The 16,890-nt window shown below is 47.2% G+C and overlaps 1 protein-coding gene across 1 annotated transcript in view; it reads left to right on the top strand.

The window, feature by feature from the left end:
* Spire2 (spire type actin nucleation factor 2) overlaps positions 1-16,674 on the top strand; it is a 30,941-nt gene extending 14,267 nt beyond the window's left edge. Inside the window, exons 3-15 of the mRNA XM_090357081.1 lie at positions 695-1,051; positions 3,231-3,311; positions 3,431-3,595; positions 4,317-4,403; positions 4,728-4,851; positions 6,548-6,717; positions 7,299-7,488; positions 8,470-8,585; positions 9,879-10,031; positions 10,139-10,206; positions 12,571-12,598; positions 15,894-16,009; positions 16,438-16,674. Coding sequence (XP_090213207.1) covers positions 695-1,051; positions 3,231-3,311; positions 3,431-3,595; positions 4,317-4,403; positions 4,728-4,851; positions 6,548-6,717; positions 7,299-7,488; positions 8,470-8,585; positions 9,879-10,031; positions 10,139-10,206; positions 12,571-12,598; positions 15,894-16,009; positions 16,438-16,660 — 1,878 coding nt within the window. The 3' untranslated portion in view covers positions 16,661-16,674. The remainder of the gene's footprint in view (positions 1-694; positions 1,052-3,230; positions 3,312-3,430; positions 3,596-4,316; positions 4,404-4,727; positions 4,852-6,547; positions 6,718-7,298; positions 7,489-8,469; positions 8,586-9,878; positions 10,032-10,138; positions 10,207-12,570; positions 12,599-15,893; positions 16,010-16,437) is intronic.
* Positions 16,675-16,890: the final 216 nt, after the last annotated feature.

Genomic DNA, 16,890 nt, shown 5'->3' with positions numbered 1-16,890 from the left:
GGACTGGCAAAAATAAATAAATGAACAAATAACCAGCTCTGACCGATAAATTCTGCTGTCTCCATCCATATAGGCACCCTTTGTTTTTGTTCTGATACTGAGGTTGGATGCTATCCTTTAGCTTTTTTGGCTCAAGCCTGGTGTTCTATTACTTGAGATAAAAGTCTCATAGACTTTTCTGCCCCAGCTTCAAACTGGAATCTTCAGCCTCCACAGGCATGAACCATTGGTTCTTGCTTTCAGCTCCCCATCTTAAAACAGTTTCACCAGGTTTCAGAATTGTTCTGTTTTCATATGTCTAAGTAAAATATTCCCATTATAACTAATCACATTCACTCTCTCTATTTGCCCTCCTTTTATGGACTATTTTTTTAATTCCTGGAAGAGAGGGTGGTGAATCACCAGGTAGGGTAGGTACCTAGTAAGAATCTAGTACGCTTTATTCCAAAGTAACTGTGCAGTTTGGGAAACAAACTTAATAGTTGTCTGTGTTCTGGTGTACCTCCTGGCTTACAGTTGACTCTATCCAGGTCACTCTTACAAACTGTCCTACAGTCTCTCCTCCCCTCCCAGCCTGGATAAGTCTAGCAGCAGCTCTGTTCCTGAGGCTGACTTGACCAGCAGCTGTCAGCCTTGGTGACCCTGTGACACTTATACCCTGCCCTTGTGACTGAGCTGTATTGCTGTTTCACAGATGGTGCAGTCCTTGGGCTTTGCCATCTACCGTGCGCTGGACTGGGGGCTGGATGAGAGTGAGGAGCGCGAGCTTAGCCCTCAGCTGGAGCAGCTCATTGACCTCATGGCCAACAGCGACTGTGAGGACAGCAACTGTGGGGCTATGGATGAAGGCTACGGGGGTCCTGAGGAGGAAGAGGAGTCTGAAGGGGGTCCCCGTGCTGTACGTACCTTCACCCAAGCCATGCGGCTATGCACAGTGCGCCTGACAGACCCCCGAGGTGCACAAGCCCACTACCAGGCAGTGTGCCGTGCACTGTTTGTGGAGACGCTGGAGCTTCGAGCCTTCTTATCCCGGGTCCGGGAGGCCAAAGAGGTGAGCAGGGGATGTGGGCAGTGCCAAGGTGGGCCAAATAAGAAAGAGGATACTGTGGGGAAGGGCCTTTTGTGCCAGAGGGCCTGGGAGCGGGGGCAGGGTCCATCCCCAGGCCATCCAACTGGTGGAAGCAGTGCAGTGCATTCTGCTATGCTCCCGGCCCCAGTTCTGGCTTTTTCTATGTATGTAGTATGGAGGGATTGAACATTGAACCTGGGTCTTCGTGCATGCTAGGCAAGCACTCTACCACTAGACTAAACTGGCCCCTGATTTTTGGTTTTCAAAAAAAAAATTGTTTTAAACTGGGCGCGGTGGCTCACACCTGTAATCCTAGCTACTCAGGAGGCTGAGATTTGAGGATCGTGGTTCAAAGCAAGCTCAGGCACTAAAATCTCCAATTAACCACTAGAAAACCAGAAGTGGCACTGTGGCTCAAGGGGTAGGGTGATAGCCTTGAGCTAAAGAGCTCAGGGACAATGACTAGGCCCAGAGTTCAAGTCCTATAACCAAAAACAAAACAAACCATGTGGCATTGGGAATCAAATCAGTGCCTTACACATGCTGGGCAAGAGCTCTACAACTGAGCTATACCCCATCTTGCAAAGGTGTGTTTAAACTTGAAGTCCCTAATTCTACTTTGACCCTCTAGTACTGTCTTCCTTTTCCTCTAACCTAGGAGTATTATGGCCAGATTCCTGACCCCTTGTTGCTTAGGGAAGGCTTTTGAGGATATCTGACTGATGGAGCCAGGGACACACCTTGAACCAATGCCTCCCCTTCCCTCCCCACAGCACAGTCTATAACCAGCATATACAAGATTGAAAGGCCTCCCATCCATTGGGAATATCAATGGTCCATCCCTGTTTTTCCTCCTAGCTTTTCCTTGTCATCTTAGAGATACTCTTCTGATGTTCTCCACAGTTAGCAGATGGTCTGCATGTTTTTGTTCTCTGAATTCAGTCTGTGTACTCTTGCTCAGATCAATTCTTTTTCTAATCACTTATTTTAACAGGAGTATATAGCTTTCACTTTTAAGCTTGACTCAGGAGAAGTTCCAGGAATTGGTGGTAGAGGGTACAGTGAGAAGGGTACCTGGAGTCAGGGCATATCTAGGCTGATCTGAGCTAATATTTTGATAGAAGTGGCCTGCTTAGGCACAGGCATAACTCTACTGGGTGGAACCAGAGAGCCACCCTCTGTGCCCTTTGCCCCACAAGCTGGCCAGGCCCCACATGAGGACTATTGCTTGGGTCACAAACCTTGCACTGCTCCAAGTTGGCAGCATTTTCTATAGCATCTCCAAGCAGTTTAGCAAGTAGCTGTGTGAAAGCCAGGACAACCAGTTGGGTCCTGTCAGGGGGTGGTGGGGTGATAGTTGCTTCCCCAGGGTGGGGAATCAGTGAGACCAGAAGTTCTAGGCTGCCACCAAAATCCAGGGCAACAAAGGCAACAAGGATAGTTTCTTTTCATCTAATAGTCCCTGACACATTTCCTAGGCCCTTACCATGTGGGCACTTCCTTTACTTTTCAAAGCTCACAGCTGTAACTGTCTCCCAGAATTTGATGCTATAAATCATTCTGTCACCCACCCCCCTACAATCCAGTCAATCCATGGCCTACCATGTTCTACATTGTGCTATCACAGACTCAAGTAAAGCAACACTGAGTGAACAGATGCAGTCTACAAGAGTCTGGGTCTCTTGGGACCCCTAGCCTAGGTAACACATTGGAAAGCAGCACACATGCCCCAGGAGAATGGGCAGACTCTAGCTCCAACCAGGGGTCTCTAAGGAGGTGCTGTGTGAACTGAGATCTGGATAGCAAAGAACTCTCCATAGATGGGGCTTCCACATCTGTCTCTGCCACCTGTGAGAGACATGGCACCTCCCTAGCATGTGAATCAAATAGGAGAAGGTACCACGTGAGCTCTAGGCTCTCACCAGTCCCTGCTCATGAGAGTCTGGCAAGAACAATGAAAGACAAGAGCCTTGTGTGGTTCCAAAGTGATGGTTTCCTCAGATCTTCCCAAGCTCCACAGCTGGGCCACCATAACTAAATGCCTCCTTTAGTCATTTGGGTGGTAGCTGGATGGTAAGGATGTGCTCCCTGCTAGTCAGGGTAATGCCTTATGTCTGCCAGTCTCCTACCTTCCCTGAGCTAACCAGACATATGCTTCCAGATGTTGCAGAAGCTGGGGGAAGATGAGTCACAGATGGAAAAACCACTGGCTGAGCTTGACAACTTGAGACATACGGATTGGGTAAGATATTGGTCTCTTCTGATGGAGGATACAGAAGAGCACAGCTCATCCCCAAAGGCCTGTGTGGGGAGTTGTGGGAAATGCCATGACTGTGGTCCTTTTTGTCTCCTTGGAGTCAGGCTCGGCTGTGGGTCCAGCTTATGCGGGAGCTGCGACATGGGGTAAAGCTGAAAAAGGTGCAGGAACAAGAGTTCAACCCTCTGCCCACTGAATTCCAGCTCACCCCTTTTGAAATGTTGATGCAGGACATTCGTGCCAGGAACTACAAACTGCGCAAGGTCATGGTGAGTTGGCCAGGCATCCCTGCTTCTCCCTCCGCCAGCAGCCCTGAGCGTTGTTCTTTTGCTAGGGGGCCGAGTCCAGTACTGATCTGCAGACTGAGGCAGGCATAGCTCCCATTCCCACAGTTCAAGTTTGTGCTAGGTTCACAATGTGACAAGGGCAGGGAAAGAGGAAGGGGAAGATTTCAAAGGATCAATATGGCTCTATTATGAAGGGACCCTAAGAACCAGAGCTAGAGTGGAACTCAAGCGGTAGAATGCTCACTTAGCAGAAATAAAACCCCATGTTCCACTCCCAGTACCACAAGAAGAAAAAGCCAGCAACCACATTTTTCCATTTAATACAGTATATTTATGTATACTGGCATCACTCCTAGAATTTTAAATGAGCAGGTTCATTTCATTCTTACAACACGGTGAGATATGCATTATCAACCCCATTTCATGAATAATCTGAGGTGCAGGAAGCTCAGGCAGCTGTATTTGGAGTGTCAATAGGCACTGGATGATGCAGCTATCCCTGCGTGTGGCCCATCTATCTGTCTACTGTCCAAAAGGCAGCTGGGTCCCAGGGAGTAATAGCCATGAGGCAGAGGATGTAGATGAAAACCAGGCTCCGTTCAAGGCTGTTCGAGACCCTTCCAGTCACTCCAGCATGAACAGGCAGCTCTTGAAAGCTCTTAGGCTGGCCAGCTCTTACATTGCCTCACCATTTCCTTGGTAGGTGGATGGGGATATCCCTCCCAGAGTGAAGAAGGATGCACATGAGCTTATCCTGGACTTCATCCGCTCCCGGCCTCCACTAAAGCAGGTATTGGCTCTGCCCCTCCCCTTCAAGGAATTCTGGAACCAGGTGCTCTTCTGTAGCCAGCCTAGGAAGTGTCTTACAGCACATATTTGCCTTCCAGAGGCAGATTGTACCAGGTGGTTTACTGGTAGCCTAAGCACAGAGCTTTTTGGTCTTGGGTCTCCTTCCTCCTAAAATAATTTGTCACTTCCATCCCACACTAGAAACACAGAGGCTCCTGAGACCTCTGGAGAGCTAATCCTAGCAATTCCTATTATAGCATCTCCCTCCTCCAAAATGGGCCCATGTCGTCTCCTCTACTTACCTGCAACACCATCTTCTTTGCAGGTCTCAGAGAGACAGCTTCGCCCATTGCCCCAAAAGCAGAGAACCCTGCATGAGAAGATCCTAGAGGAAATCAAGCAGGAAAGGAGATTGCGTCCAGTAGAGGGACAAAACTTGAGTGCCCGTGGTAAGCAAGAAGAGGGCATGATGGAGAGAAGAAATTTCCAGGCTCAAACTACAAATCAGAATTAGTGTCAGCCCGAAGAGCTCTTCCATGGATGGGAGAGCTAGGACATTTTGATTCTTGCTTTGTGGACTTAGGGAGTGCTGATACCATTTTGAAGTCTCAGTGATCTTGTAGTCCAAGCTTTGACCTGAGATTTTGCCATTCTACATTGTGGCAAAGGTATGAAAATTTTCAGCATTTAGGAGTAAAATAAAAACAAAGTCTCTCAGTAGGTAAAAACAGGCATTAGAGGCTGGGTGAAATGGCTCACGCCTGTAATCCTAGCTACTCAGGAGGCTGAGATCTGAAGATCAAGGTTCAAAGCCAGCCCTGGCACAAAAGGACCTGAGACTCATCTCCAATTAACCTCTAGAAAACAGTAAGTGGGGTTTTGGCTCAAAGGTAGGGTGGTAGCCTTGAGCTGAAGAGCTCAGGGATAGTGCCCAAGCCAACCTCAAGCCCCATGACCCCCCCCCCACAAAAATAAATAAATAAATAAAGCAGCAACAACAACAAAAACCCTAAAAATGGGCATTAGTCTTTTTTGTTTTTTTGGTCCATCAGGGGACTTGAACTCAGGGTCTGGGCGTTGTCCCTGAGCACTTCAGCTCAAGGCTACTGCCCTATCCCTGGAACCACAGCACCACTTCTGGTTTCCTGGTGATTAATTGGAGGTAAGAGTCTCAGGGACTGTGAAGTGCCCGGGCTGGCTTTGAATCATGATCCTTAGATAGATATCAGCCTCCTGAGTAGCTAGAATTATAAGCATGAGCCACTGTACTTGGCCTAGGCATTAATTAGCCTTTAACTCCCATTTCCTTGCATGGAGAGTAGGAAATCTTTCCCTTTTTCTATTTCTCCCTACTTTAGTCCTTTTACACTAAAATAAACCCTTGCTAAAACTTAAAAAAAATAATGGAGCCAGAAATTTGGCCTAGTGATAGAGTGCTTGCCTAGCATGCAAGAAGACCCCAGTTTGATTTCTCAATACCACATATGTAGAAAAAAAAAGCCAGAAGTAGTGCTCAGTTCCTGAGCTCAAGCCCAGGACTTGCCAAAACAAAACAAAACAAAACAAAAACAACCCAATATATTTGTTAAAGAAAAAAGACTCCAGGTGGCAATGGCTTACTTACTCCTATAATCCTGGCTACTTAGGAGGCTAAGTTATGAAGATTGCAGATGAAGCTAGCTGGGGCAGGAAAGCCCATGAAACTCTTGTCTCAAATTTACCACTAAAATCAAAGTGGAGTTGTGGTTTAAGTAGTAGAGCACTAGCCTTGAGAGAAAGAATCTAAGGTCTTCAGTACAGAGCCCAGGTCCTGAGTTCAAGCCCAGGAAAAGCACCAAAAGTTTGGGAAGGCTGGGGGAACAAACTCTGTCTCTCCTTCCACTGCGTTTCTGGTAAGCTAGGTAGTTCCACTTTTTAGGCTTCACTTTCTCATTTGTTAAATGACTGATATCACATTCTGGTATAGAAGTGTCATGGAGCAGTGGTTTGGGGATACTACTTCCCAAGCCAAAGAAAAGAGGCTTATGAATAGAAGTAACCCTCTAGAAAGCAGAGAATTAAGCTAATAGTGTACATGAAGCTGCCTGTTCCTCCCCTAACATCCCCTTCCTCACAAACTGTCCTGTATTGGCTGTCTGCCTCCAGGATTTGGCTCTCTGCCTTGCATCCTCAATGCCTGCTCTGGAGATGTCAAATCCACATCCTGCATCAACCTGTCTGTCATGGATGCCGGGAGCAGCAGCCATCGTCCAAGGCCCAGAGTCCTGCTCAAAGCCCCCACCTTAGCAGAGATGGAAGAGATGATCACATCTGAGGTCAGTGCTCATGGAGATTCCTGCAGAGACTACACAGGAAGAGGGTAGGGAAGTGAGAAGGGCTGAGCAGAACCAGGGAGCAGAGACACAGCAATTAGCTGAGAGAACACCTCCTTTCCAGGGCTGAAAGCTAGAGTTTAAGCATATGGGGCAGCTAGGTGCAGAAGTGTCCTTGAGGTACTAGACAATAGTCTTGGGATACCTTTCCTGAAACAAACAAAGCTGGTAATTAAAATGACCCATTGTCTTCCGATTGAAAGCTGGACCACCTCCAGGTGGCTAGAGTAAGGGCCTGTCCTCAACTCTGTTCTCTCTCCATACTAGGAGGCATAGCTTCAATGCTGGCCATCTCACGCACGCCTAGCCTCGTCTGTAGGCAGTCTTTCCCAGAATGCTCTAGAAGGCTCTTGGGAGGGGTTTGAATACTGAAGTACTTTAATGAACTGTCCAGAAGTCGAGAGTACCAGTCAGTGGGTGGAGGAAAGCCCAGGATCTCAGTTGCTTCCCTGGGTCTACTACCTTGGTTTAGGAGTGGGCAAGAGGTGCTGTGACAGTGACCAATGTGTTTGACATGCCTGCAGGAGGAAGAGTCTCCATGTGGGGAAGTGACACTGAAGCGAGATCGCTCTTTTTCGGAGCATGACCTGGCCCAGCTCCGGTGTGAGGTGGTATCTGGCTTAAAATCAGCCACTCAGCCCACGCAAGGGACAGAGCCATCCCGGCCACGAGCAGGCAGCATGAACACCTGGAGATCAAGCACCCGAGACCAGGGCAAGTGCCACCTCTTCTCCTCTGCCTGTCCTTCCCCTCAGAACTATCTCTGGTACTGTGTGTTGGTCTCAGTCCCATTTCTGAGAAAATAAGCACCTTGGCCGCAGGAGTCTGTGCCTTCTCAGTTCTTCACTAGTGCATAGAGGCGTCCCTTACTTTCTTTACACTTGATAACTTTTTGTTAAAAAAATCTTCATTCACTGCAAAGTATTTTAGAAAGAATTTAAATTCCCATGATTTTATTGCCTGGTGATAATGGCTACCATACTGGGATGAAGAAAGAGTATATCCAGGCCCTTAAGTCTTACTGTGAGTGAAGGGAACCAGAAGTCCATCGTGTACTGGATGGGTTCTTGTGGCATACTCCCAATTTATCTGTCCTCATCCACCATTTCCCGCAAGCTCTTTTCCTGCTGTAGAGTATAGAAGAATAGAGAAACTGAGACCTACAGCCACACAGGGTTGGGTTAGTACTACTGTGGAGGGACTGACCTCTATAACAGTAAACAGGATACTGGCATCTGGCAGCCCACCAGGCACGGCTAGTGTTTCTTGTCTGCCCGAGATCACCCTGAACAGCTTTGCAACTTTCTGCCCCATCTTAGGACAACCCATTTAGTAAGGATTCACTTTCCAATTTTAAGAGGTCACAGGCAAGACCTAAACTTTAAGTGACTCCAAGAGTCCCTTCATTTTCTCCTCCTGCCTTCTGAGCACAGGCACCTGGGCTAGAGGCAGGCCTTCCTATTATGTGGTGTGTCTGTAGTGTGTGCTCAAGAGCCCTGTTGAGACTTGAGCTTGCAATGCTGGCTTGTCTTGAGTCATAGCATTCTCAAATATAGACCCCTTACGTGGTCCTGCATCCCCAGCACAGGTCCCCAGATGGGTAACACATTTCTGACCTTTTAGATTGTTCCCTCAGCCATCCCCCACAGTTGACTCCTGCCAAGTTATTCTCATGGGCCTGTGATCTATCTACAGTTTCTTGTGCTGTGAGTGTCCAGTCCCCGCCCGACCCCATCTGCCCACCACTCAGCAGTCTGAGCTCAGCGAACAGACCCAAGGCTTCTGAGCCAGATACCAGATACCTATGGTTGGTGAGTTAAAGTTACCCCCACAGGCCTCATCAGCACTATCTTTGTTTTTCTTTAGGGCAGGACACCTGCTTGAAGGAAAGACTGTTTCAGTTCTCTTGGGTGTGGCTAGGTCTGGCTTTGTCCTCAGAAGCCAAGGTCAAGCCAACATATTCTAGGAAAGCTGGTCTTTGCTGCCACCTATAGGAGGTTCATTGATCTTGTCAAAAGTTGAACAGCTTGGGTAGGGTGGTAGCCTTGAGCTGAAATGCTGAGAGACAGTGCCCAGATCCAGAGTTCAAGACCCATGACTGACCAAAAAAAAAAAAAAGTTTAACAGCCTAGAGCTGGGAATATGGCTTAGTGGTAGAGTGCTTGCTGAGCAGGCATAAAGCCTTGGATTCAATTCATCAGTACCACATACACAGAAAAAGCTATAAGTGGTGCTGTGGCTCAGTTGGTAGTGTGTTAGCCTTGAGGAAAAAGAAGCTCAGGAACAGTTCCCAGGCCCCAAGTTCAAGCCCCAGAACCGTCAAAAAAAAGTAGAACAGCCTAGCAAGGGACCATTTGGTATGCCAGTTAGGACAAAGTCAGATGGGTAGAGGGGACCTTGGAGCTCTTCATAGATCAGGAGCAGTAGAGAGAACTCAATGGTAAAGGTCAGACCCTGGCTGGTATTGATGATCCATATCAAATTAGGGTGTTAAAGAAGGAAGGCTTGGAAAGTGAGGACTGGGCAGGCTCCTCAACCTGCAGGTGTGGGGAACCTGCTGCAGCAGCAAGCTCCTTCTCAAAGAAATGGGGATTACAGCTGACTCCTAGGTGTGGGAGAACTGATTCATGAGCTTTAGGAAGTTTCCAGATGTTTAGACCAAGGACAGGGAAATTTGGGGTCCCCAAGGAAGTAGAGAATTTTTTTTGGTCATGGGGTTTGAACTCTGGGCTGGTACAGTTTTGATTTTCATGTGTGTATGCTGGTCCTGGGTCTTGAACTCAAGGTCTGAGCACTGGGCACTATCCTTGAGACTCTGTGCTCAAGGTCCTCAGTTTTTTCAGTTCATTTTTTTTAATTTTTCCAGTTCTAGAGCTTGAACTCAGGGCTTGAGTACTGTCCTTGGGCTTTCTCAAGGCTAAAGCTATACCACTTGAGCCACAGTACTCTAGCTTTTTCTACATATGTGGTACCAAGGAGTCAAACCCTGGTCTTCTTGTATGCTAGGCAAGCCCTCTACCACTAGGCCAAACTCCTGGCCCTGGAAGTAGAGAATCTTGTGGGTAACCCCTGCCTGAAAAGCCTTGTCCTTGTGGTTGAGCAAGCAGGACCCTGCCCACCAGGAGTTCAGCCATCCTGTGGAGAGCCTGGCCCTGACTGTGGAGGAGATGGTAGATGTGCGACGTGTTCTGGTGAAGGCTGAGATGGAGAAATTTGTCCAGGACAAGGAGCTCTTCAGCAGCCTGAAAAGGGGGAAGGTGAGGTCCCTGAACCTCCTCCTCTCTCACCAGCCCTTGGTCAGGACTGGTAAGGGTGGGTAAAGCCAGGTCTTAGGTGCTTGTTCTAATAAAGTCTTTACTTACAGATTTGTTGCTGCTGCCGGGCCAAGTTCCCTCTTTTCTCTTGGCCACCCTCATGTCTCTTCTGCAAGAGGTGAGCCTTTTCTAAACATTTTTTTTGCCAGTCCTGGCCTTGAACTCAGGGCCTGAGACTGTCTTTGGGCTTTCTCAAGGCTAGAGCTCTACCACTTGAGCCACAGCACCACTTTTGGCTTTTTCTATGCATGTGGTACCAAGGAATTGAACCCTTGTCTTTGTGCATGCTAGGCAAGCTCTCTACCACTAGGCCAAACTCCCAACCTCTCTAAACATGCTTTTTAACTAACAAGGAGCAAGGAGTGGGAGGTCTCTATCCAGGTTGACCTGAGCACAACTACCTGTGCACCATCGCCATTTCTATGGCTGTTGAGTCCTTGAGATGTGGTGAGTGTGACTCAGAAGGTAATTTTTTTGGTGTACACTGTGTGTGTGTGCACGCACTCGCACGTGCACATGTATGCGCATGCATGCTTGTCCTAGGGTTTGAACTCAAGGCTTGGGCTTTAGCTTTTTCCTTCAAGATTGGTGCTCTACCACTTGAGCCATAGCTCCACTTCCAGCTTTTTTTTTCTAGGTAATTGGAGGTAAGAGTCTTGTGGACTTTCCTGCCTGGGTTGGATTCAATCCTCAGATCTCAGTCTCCTGTGTAGCTAGGATTGCAGGTGTGAGCCACAAGTGCCCAGCTATATTATATCTTCTTTCTTTTCATCCTTTTCTCTTTCCTTCATTTGTCTTTCCTCTCCTTTTGTTCTTTTTTTTCCTTTTCTTTCCTTTTTTTTTATTTTTGCCAGTCCTGGGGCTTGAACTCAGGGCCTGACCACTGTCCTTGGGCTTTCTCAAAGCTAGAGCTCTACCACTTGAGCCATAACACCACTTTCAGCTTTTTCTATGTATGTGGTACCAAGGTATCAAACCCGGGTCTTCATACTCTTCATACATGATAGGCAAGCACTCTACCACTAGGCCAAACTCCCACCCCCCTTTTCTTCCTAGTGTTCTTAGGATATTTTGAGGCCCCATCTAGGCAGAGAGGCCTCAAATGAGATATCCAGTTTGAGCACCACCATTAACTTTCATATTCCTAAGTGGAGCTTGAACTCTGGGCCTGGGCAATGTCCCTAAGCTCTTCTGCTCAGGACTATTGCATTACCACTTGAGCCACAGCACAACTTCCAGTTTTCTAGTGGTTAATTGGAGATAAGAGTCTCATGGACTTTGGTGCCCATGCTGGCTTTGAACTGTGATCCTCAGAACTCAGCCTCCTGAGTAGCTAGGTTTATAGAGCCACTCATGCCCAACTACATTTGTTTTTTTTTTGTTTTTTTGTTTGTTTTTTCTTTTTTTTTTTTTTTCAGTCCTGGGCCTTGAAATCAGGGCCTGGGCACTGTCCTTGGGCTTTCTCAAGGCTAGAACTTTACCACTTGAGCCACAGCACCATTTCTGGCTTTTTTTTCCATGTATGTGGTACTGAGGAATGGAACCCAGGTCTTCGTGCATGCTAGGCAAGCACTGTACCGTAGGCTAAACTCCTGGCCCCCTCGCCTACATTTGTTTTTAAACAATGTTACCCTATCCTTCACCCATCCTTCATTTTCTCCCACTTACCTACCTTATATTCCCCTCCCTGCCAAATTATTCGTGAATGTGTCTGTGTGTCTGTCCGAGAGAAAGAGACAGAGAGAGAGAGAGAGAGAGAGAGAGAGAGAGAGAGAGAGAGAGAGAGAGAGAGAGAGAGAGAGAGAGAGAGAGAGCGCATGCCCCAGTACTGAGGCTTGAACTCAGGGCTTCACTCTTGGCTTTTTCACTCAAGGCTACTGCTCTACCACTTAAGCCACATCTCTACTTCTGACTTTTTGGGTGGGTAATTGGGGATAAGATTCTTGTGGATTTTCCTGCTCTGGCTGACTTCAAACTGTGATTCTCAGATGTCAGCCTCCTGAGTAGCTAGGATTATAGGCATGAACCACCAGGTATACAACAGAGTGGAAGGCATGAGAAAACTTCAGGCCAGGTGTTCCTAAGAGAACTGAAGGTAGAAGTGAATGGGTAGGAGCTGAGGAAAAAGGTTCTAGAGTACATTAAAATAATTGAAATAGGGCCGGGAGCTTGGCCTAGTGGTAGAGTGCTTGCCTAGCATGCACAAATACCGGATTCGATTTTTCAGTACCACATACATAGAAAAAAGCCAGAAGTGGTGCTGAGGCTCAAGTGGTAGAGCTCTAGCCTTGAGGAAGTTCAAGGACAGTGCTCAGGCCCTGAGCTCAAGCCCAGGACTGGCAAAAAAAAAATAGTGAAGAACTAGACTGAAATCAAAGATAGCTGGTCTGGCTATGTAAGGTGGGACACAAGGCCAAAGAGAGACTATTGTTAACTTCTTGGATACCATCACCATTAATATTCTCCCTCCATTCCCTTCTAGAGCCATCTGCACTTCCTGTAGCGTAAAGGTGAGGATCTTGGGGGGGAGAGGTCTTCTGTGTCTCAAGAGATTGGTGCCATACTATCTCCTGTTAGAGGTGTCAGAAACCTACCTTATGACGTGCTTCATCTGTTTTCTTCCTCCAGGAAGAATAGGGAACATAGAGAAAGCCTAAACTTTACAAGATTGCAAGTTTTTCTTTGTCTGGCTTCTTTTGTGTTTGTTTCTGAGAAAGGGTGACCCAGTCTGGTTTTGAACTTATAAGTATGGCCCATGTTGGCCTGGAATTTAGAACCCTCTTGCATCTGCCTCTGAATTTTGAGACAGGGTCTTCCCTGAAATTACGTCCTCTTGTCTTAGCCTCTTGGGTACTAGGATCATAGGTGTGTCCCACCGTGCCCAATGTAAGACTTAAAAAAAAAAAAAACTCAAGGACCTGGAGTGTGGCTTACTGGTAGAGTGCTCACCTAGCATGTATGAAGCCCTGGGTCCAAGTCCTTGGAACCACATACACAGATAAGCTGGAACTGGTACTGGTTCAAGTGGTAGACCACTAGCTTGAGAAAGCTCAAGGACAGTGCCCAGGCTCTGAGTTCAAGCCCCAGGACTAGCAATAGGAAGAAGGAAGGAAGAAGAAAAACAAAAGAAAGAGAAAGAGAGAAAGAAAGAAAATTAAAGCCTGACACCAATGGCTTATGCCTATAATCCTAACTATTCAGGAGGATTACAGTTCAAAGCCATCCTAGGTGGGAAGTCCAGGCTTGAGTTAAAAAGCTCAGGTAAGGGCCGGGAGTTTGGCCTAGTGGTTAAAGTGCTTGCCTAGCAAGCATGAAGACCCGGGTTCAATTCCTTGGTACCACATACATAGAAAAAAGCCGGAAGTGGTGCTGAGGCTCAAGTGGTAGAGCTCTAGCCTTGAGAAAGTCTAAGGACACTGCTCAGGCCCTGAGCTCAAGCCCAGGACTGGCAAAAAAAAAAAAAAAAAAAAAAAGCTCATGTAAGAGCTGAAGTGGTAGAGCACTAGCCTTGAATGAACAAGCTCAGGGATAGCCAGCCCAGGTCCTGAGTTCAAGCCCCATGACCGATTTTTTTTTTAAATGGGTCACGGGGCTTGAACTTGGCCTGAGCATTGTTCCTGAGCTCTTCAACTCAAGGCTACCACCCTACCCCTGAGCCACAGTCCACTTTCCATTTTCTTGAGATTAATTGGACATGAGTCTCAGGTCCTTTTTTGCCCAAGCTGGCGTTGAACCTTGATCCTCAGATCTCAGCCTCCTGAGTAGCAAGGATTACAGGCATGAGCCACCATGCTTATTCTCATGACCGATTAAAAAAAAAAATCTCATGGACTTTGAGCTATGATCCTCAGACCTTGGCCAGCCTCCTGAGTAGCTAGGATTATACGAGTGAGCCACCATGCCCAGCTCTCTATATTTTTTTAAGTTTTAGCAAGAATTTATTTTAGTATAATATGATTAAAGTAGGGGAAAATAGTCAAAGAAACATATCCTGTCTCCTGTACAATAAGTAGTAATTAAAAACTTCCCTTATAAGGCCAGGAATTTGGTCTACTGGTAGAGTGCTTGCCTAGCATGCACAAAGATCTGGGTTGGATTCCTTGGTACCACATACACAGAAAAGCCGGAAGTGGTGCTGTGGCTCAAGTGGTAGAGCTCTAGCCTTGAGGAAAGCCCAAGGATATTGCTCAGGCTCTGAGTTCAGGCCCCACGACTGGGGAAACAAAACAAAACAAAACAAAACAACAACAACAAAAATAACCTTCCCTTATAGGTAATTTTTTTTTTTTTGGTGGGTCATGGGTTTGAACTCAGCCTGGGCACTGTCCCAGAGCTCTTCAGCTCAAGGCTACTGCCCTACCCTTGAGCCAAGCCCCACTTCCCATTTTCTAAAGGTTAATTGGAGATAAGAGTCTCAGGTCCTTTTGTAGCTAGGATTATAGGCATGAGCCACCATGCCCGGCTATATGTAAATCTTTTTTTTTTGCCAGTCCTCAGCTTGGGCTCAGGGCCTGAGCACTGTCCTTGGACTTTGGACTTTCTCAAGGCTAACACTCTACCATTTGAGCCTCATCACCACCTCCAGCATTTTTGTATGTATGTGGTACCAAGGAATCGAACCCAGGCCCTGGTGCATGCAAGGCAAGCACTCTACCACTAGGCCAAACTCCCAGCCCTATATGTTAATCTTTTAAAAACATGTTTTGAAAGCTGGGCATGGTGGTAATCCCTTGGGCTCAAGTAGATTTTGATGCCCAGGCCACCCAGGGTTACAAGCTAAGGCCGATGTGCACTGTAGGATGAGAACCTATCTTGAACAAAAAACAAACCCCCAGATTTTCAAATATTCCATGTGAATAATCTGTTTTGAGAAGCATTGCACACACACATACACACACACAAACTTCAGAGTTCCTCTGACACTAGTTTGACCAAGGCTCTATATTATACACATGCTTAAGTGAATGTGTGCACAAAGGTAAACTTTTTTTTTTTTTTTTTTGCCAATCCTGGGCTTGAGCTCAGGGCCTTAGCACTGTCCTTGAACTTTCTCTAGGCTAGAGCTCTACCACTCGAGCCTCAGCACCACTTCCAGCTTTTTTCTATGTATGTGGTACTGAGGAATTGAGCCCGGGTCTTCATGCATGCTAGGCAAGCACTCTACCACTAGGCTAAACTCCTGGCCCGTTTTGCTTATGTGTTGTCCATCATGCCTCTGTTCTGACACAAGAATGTACTTTAGACTTCTGCCATTGCTGGTTTTTGGTTTGTTTGTTTTTGTGCCAATAGGAGTGCTTGAACTCAGTGCCTAGGTACTGTCCCTGAACCTTTTTGCTCAAGGCTATACCACTTGAGCCACACTTCTACATTGAGCTTTTTGCTGGTTAATTGGAGAAAAGAGTTCCACGGACTTTTCTGCCTGGGCTGACTTTGAATCACATTTCTCAGATCTCAGCCTTCTGAGTAACTAGGATTATAGCCTGAGCCACTGGCACCTAGCTCAAACCCTTTAAGATATCCTTTGAAAGAAATAAAGAAAACGGATATCCCAGTGACCTTGGAACATTCCCTCCTCATTAGTATAACTATTGGTTATGTGCAGGTCAACACCTAAGAAGTCCCTATCCAATTTTTTAAAAAATACCTTGGATTCAACATGGAGGAGGACCATGCTGGCTCCACAGATGCATGTAGAAGCAATTTCTAGTCTCTGGGCTACTTGGACTGGCAAATTGGTCAGGGTGGGGAGGATGAGATATGGCCAGACGATCCCAAGATGCCTTGCCACAGCTCCCTGTGTTGCAGATGAAGATGCCTTCCAAGAAGTATGCACACATACCCGTCTACACATTGGGCTTTGAGAGTCCTCAGAGGATGTCAACTACCAAAGCCACGCCAACACAGAAGAGAGATGCTTTCCAGTGTGTCCCTTTGCCTTTTTGCTGGTTTCAGGTGGTGGCTAGGCATTGATAGCAGTGGGAAGCTGGGACGTGGGTACTGTTTGTGAGGGGCCACCAAAGAAATGGAAATTCCAGATGTTTGAGGATACAACTCAGGTATTTTGGGGATGTAACTCAGGGCTCTGGGAAGTAGAGCAATATGTAATTGAAGTGGGTGGTTAAAGACCAGGACCTAAGTTCTGGTAGAAGAGATTTTGCTGGGATGCCCTTTGCCAGACTTGCTCATTCCTCAGATCCCTGTGGATAAAGAAGGGGAGAGATTATAGAAGGTAGATATGGATGGAAAAATGATGGATGTTGAGGTTCTAGAGTTGGAGAAGGGCAGGGTCTGTGGGTAATCACGGCCTTGGTGGGCTCTCGTCCTGATGGTCTTCTCCTGAACTACCCAGATCCCTTCAAGGGCCACAGTGGCGGAGCGTAGAAGAGGAGTTCCCCCACATCTATACCCATGGCTGTATCCTGAAGGATGTCTGCAGCGACTGTACCAGCTTCGTGTCCGAGGTGATACACTCCAGCCGCAAAAGTGTGGATGTCATCAATGCCACACCTCGCCGCAGCCGCCAGACCCAGTCTCTCTATATCCCCAATACCAGGACTCTTGACCTCAAGTGACTTCCCAAGATGGCCACGCTCCAGGCCCTGGGGCACAGCTGTCTGCCCACTGTCCTGGGCTGTGCATGTACATATATACATATATAGATACATTTATATACCATATACACCTGGCCTATATATTTATATACATTATCTCCCAGGCCTAGGTGTCAGAGGCCAGGCCTACCCCAGCACCCTCCCTTTCTTCCTCTTCTCAGGACTCCTTGGAGGGCATAGAGATCTCAGGA

Source organism: Megascapheus bottae, chromosome 24, assembly GCF_031878675.1.
Source record: "Megascapheus bottae isolate mThoBot1 chromosome 24, mThoBot2.hap1, whole genome shotgun sequence".
Lineage (NCBI taxonomy): Eukaryota > Metazoa > Chordata > Mammalia > Rodentia > Geomyidae > Megascapheus > Megascapheus bottae.
This window is presented reverse-complemented; position numbering and strand designations above follow the sequence as displayed.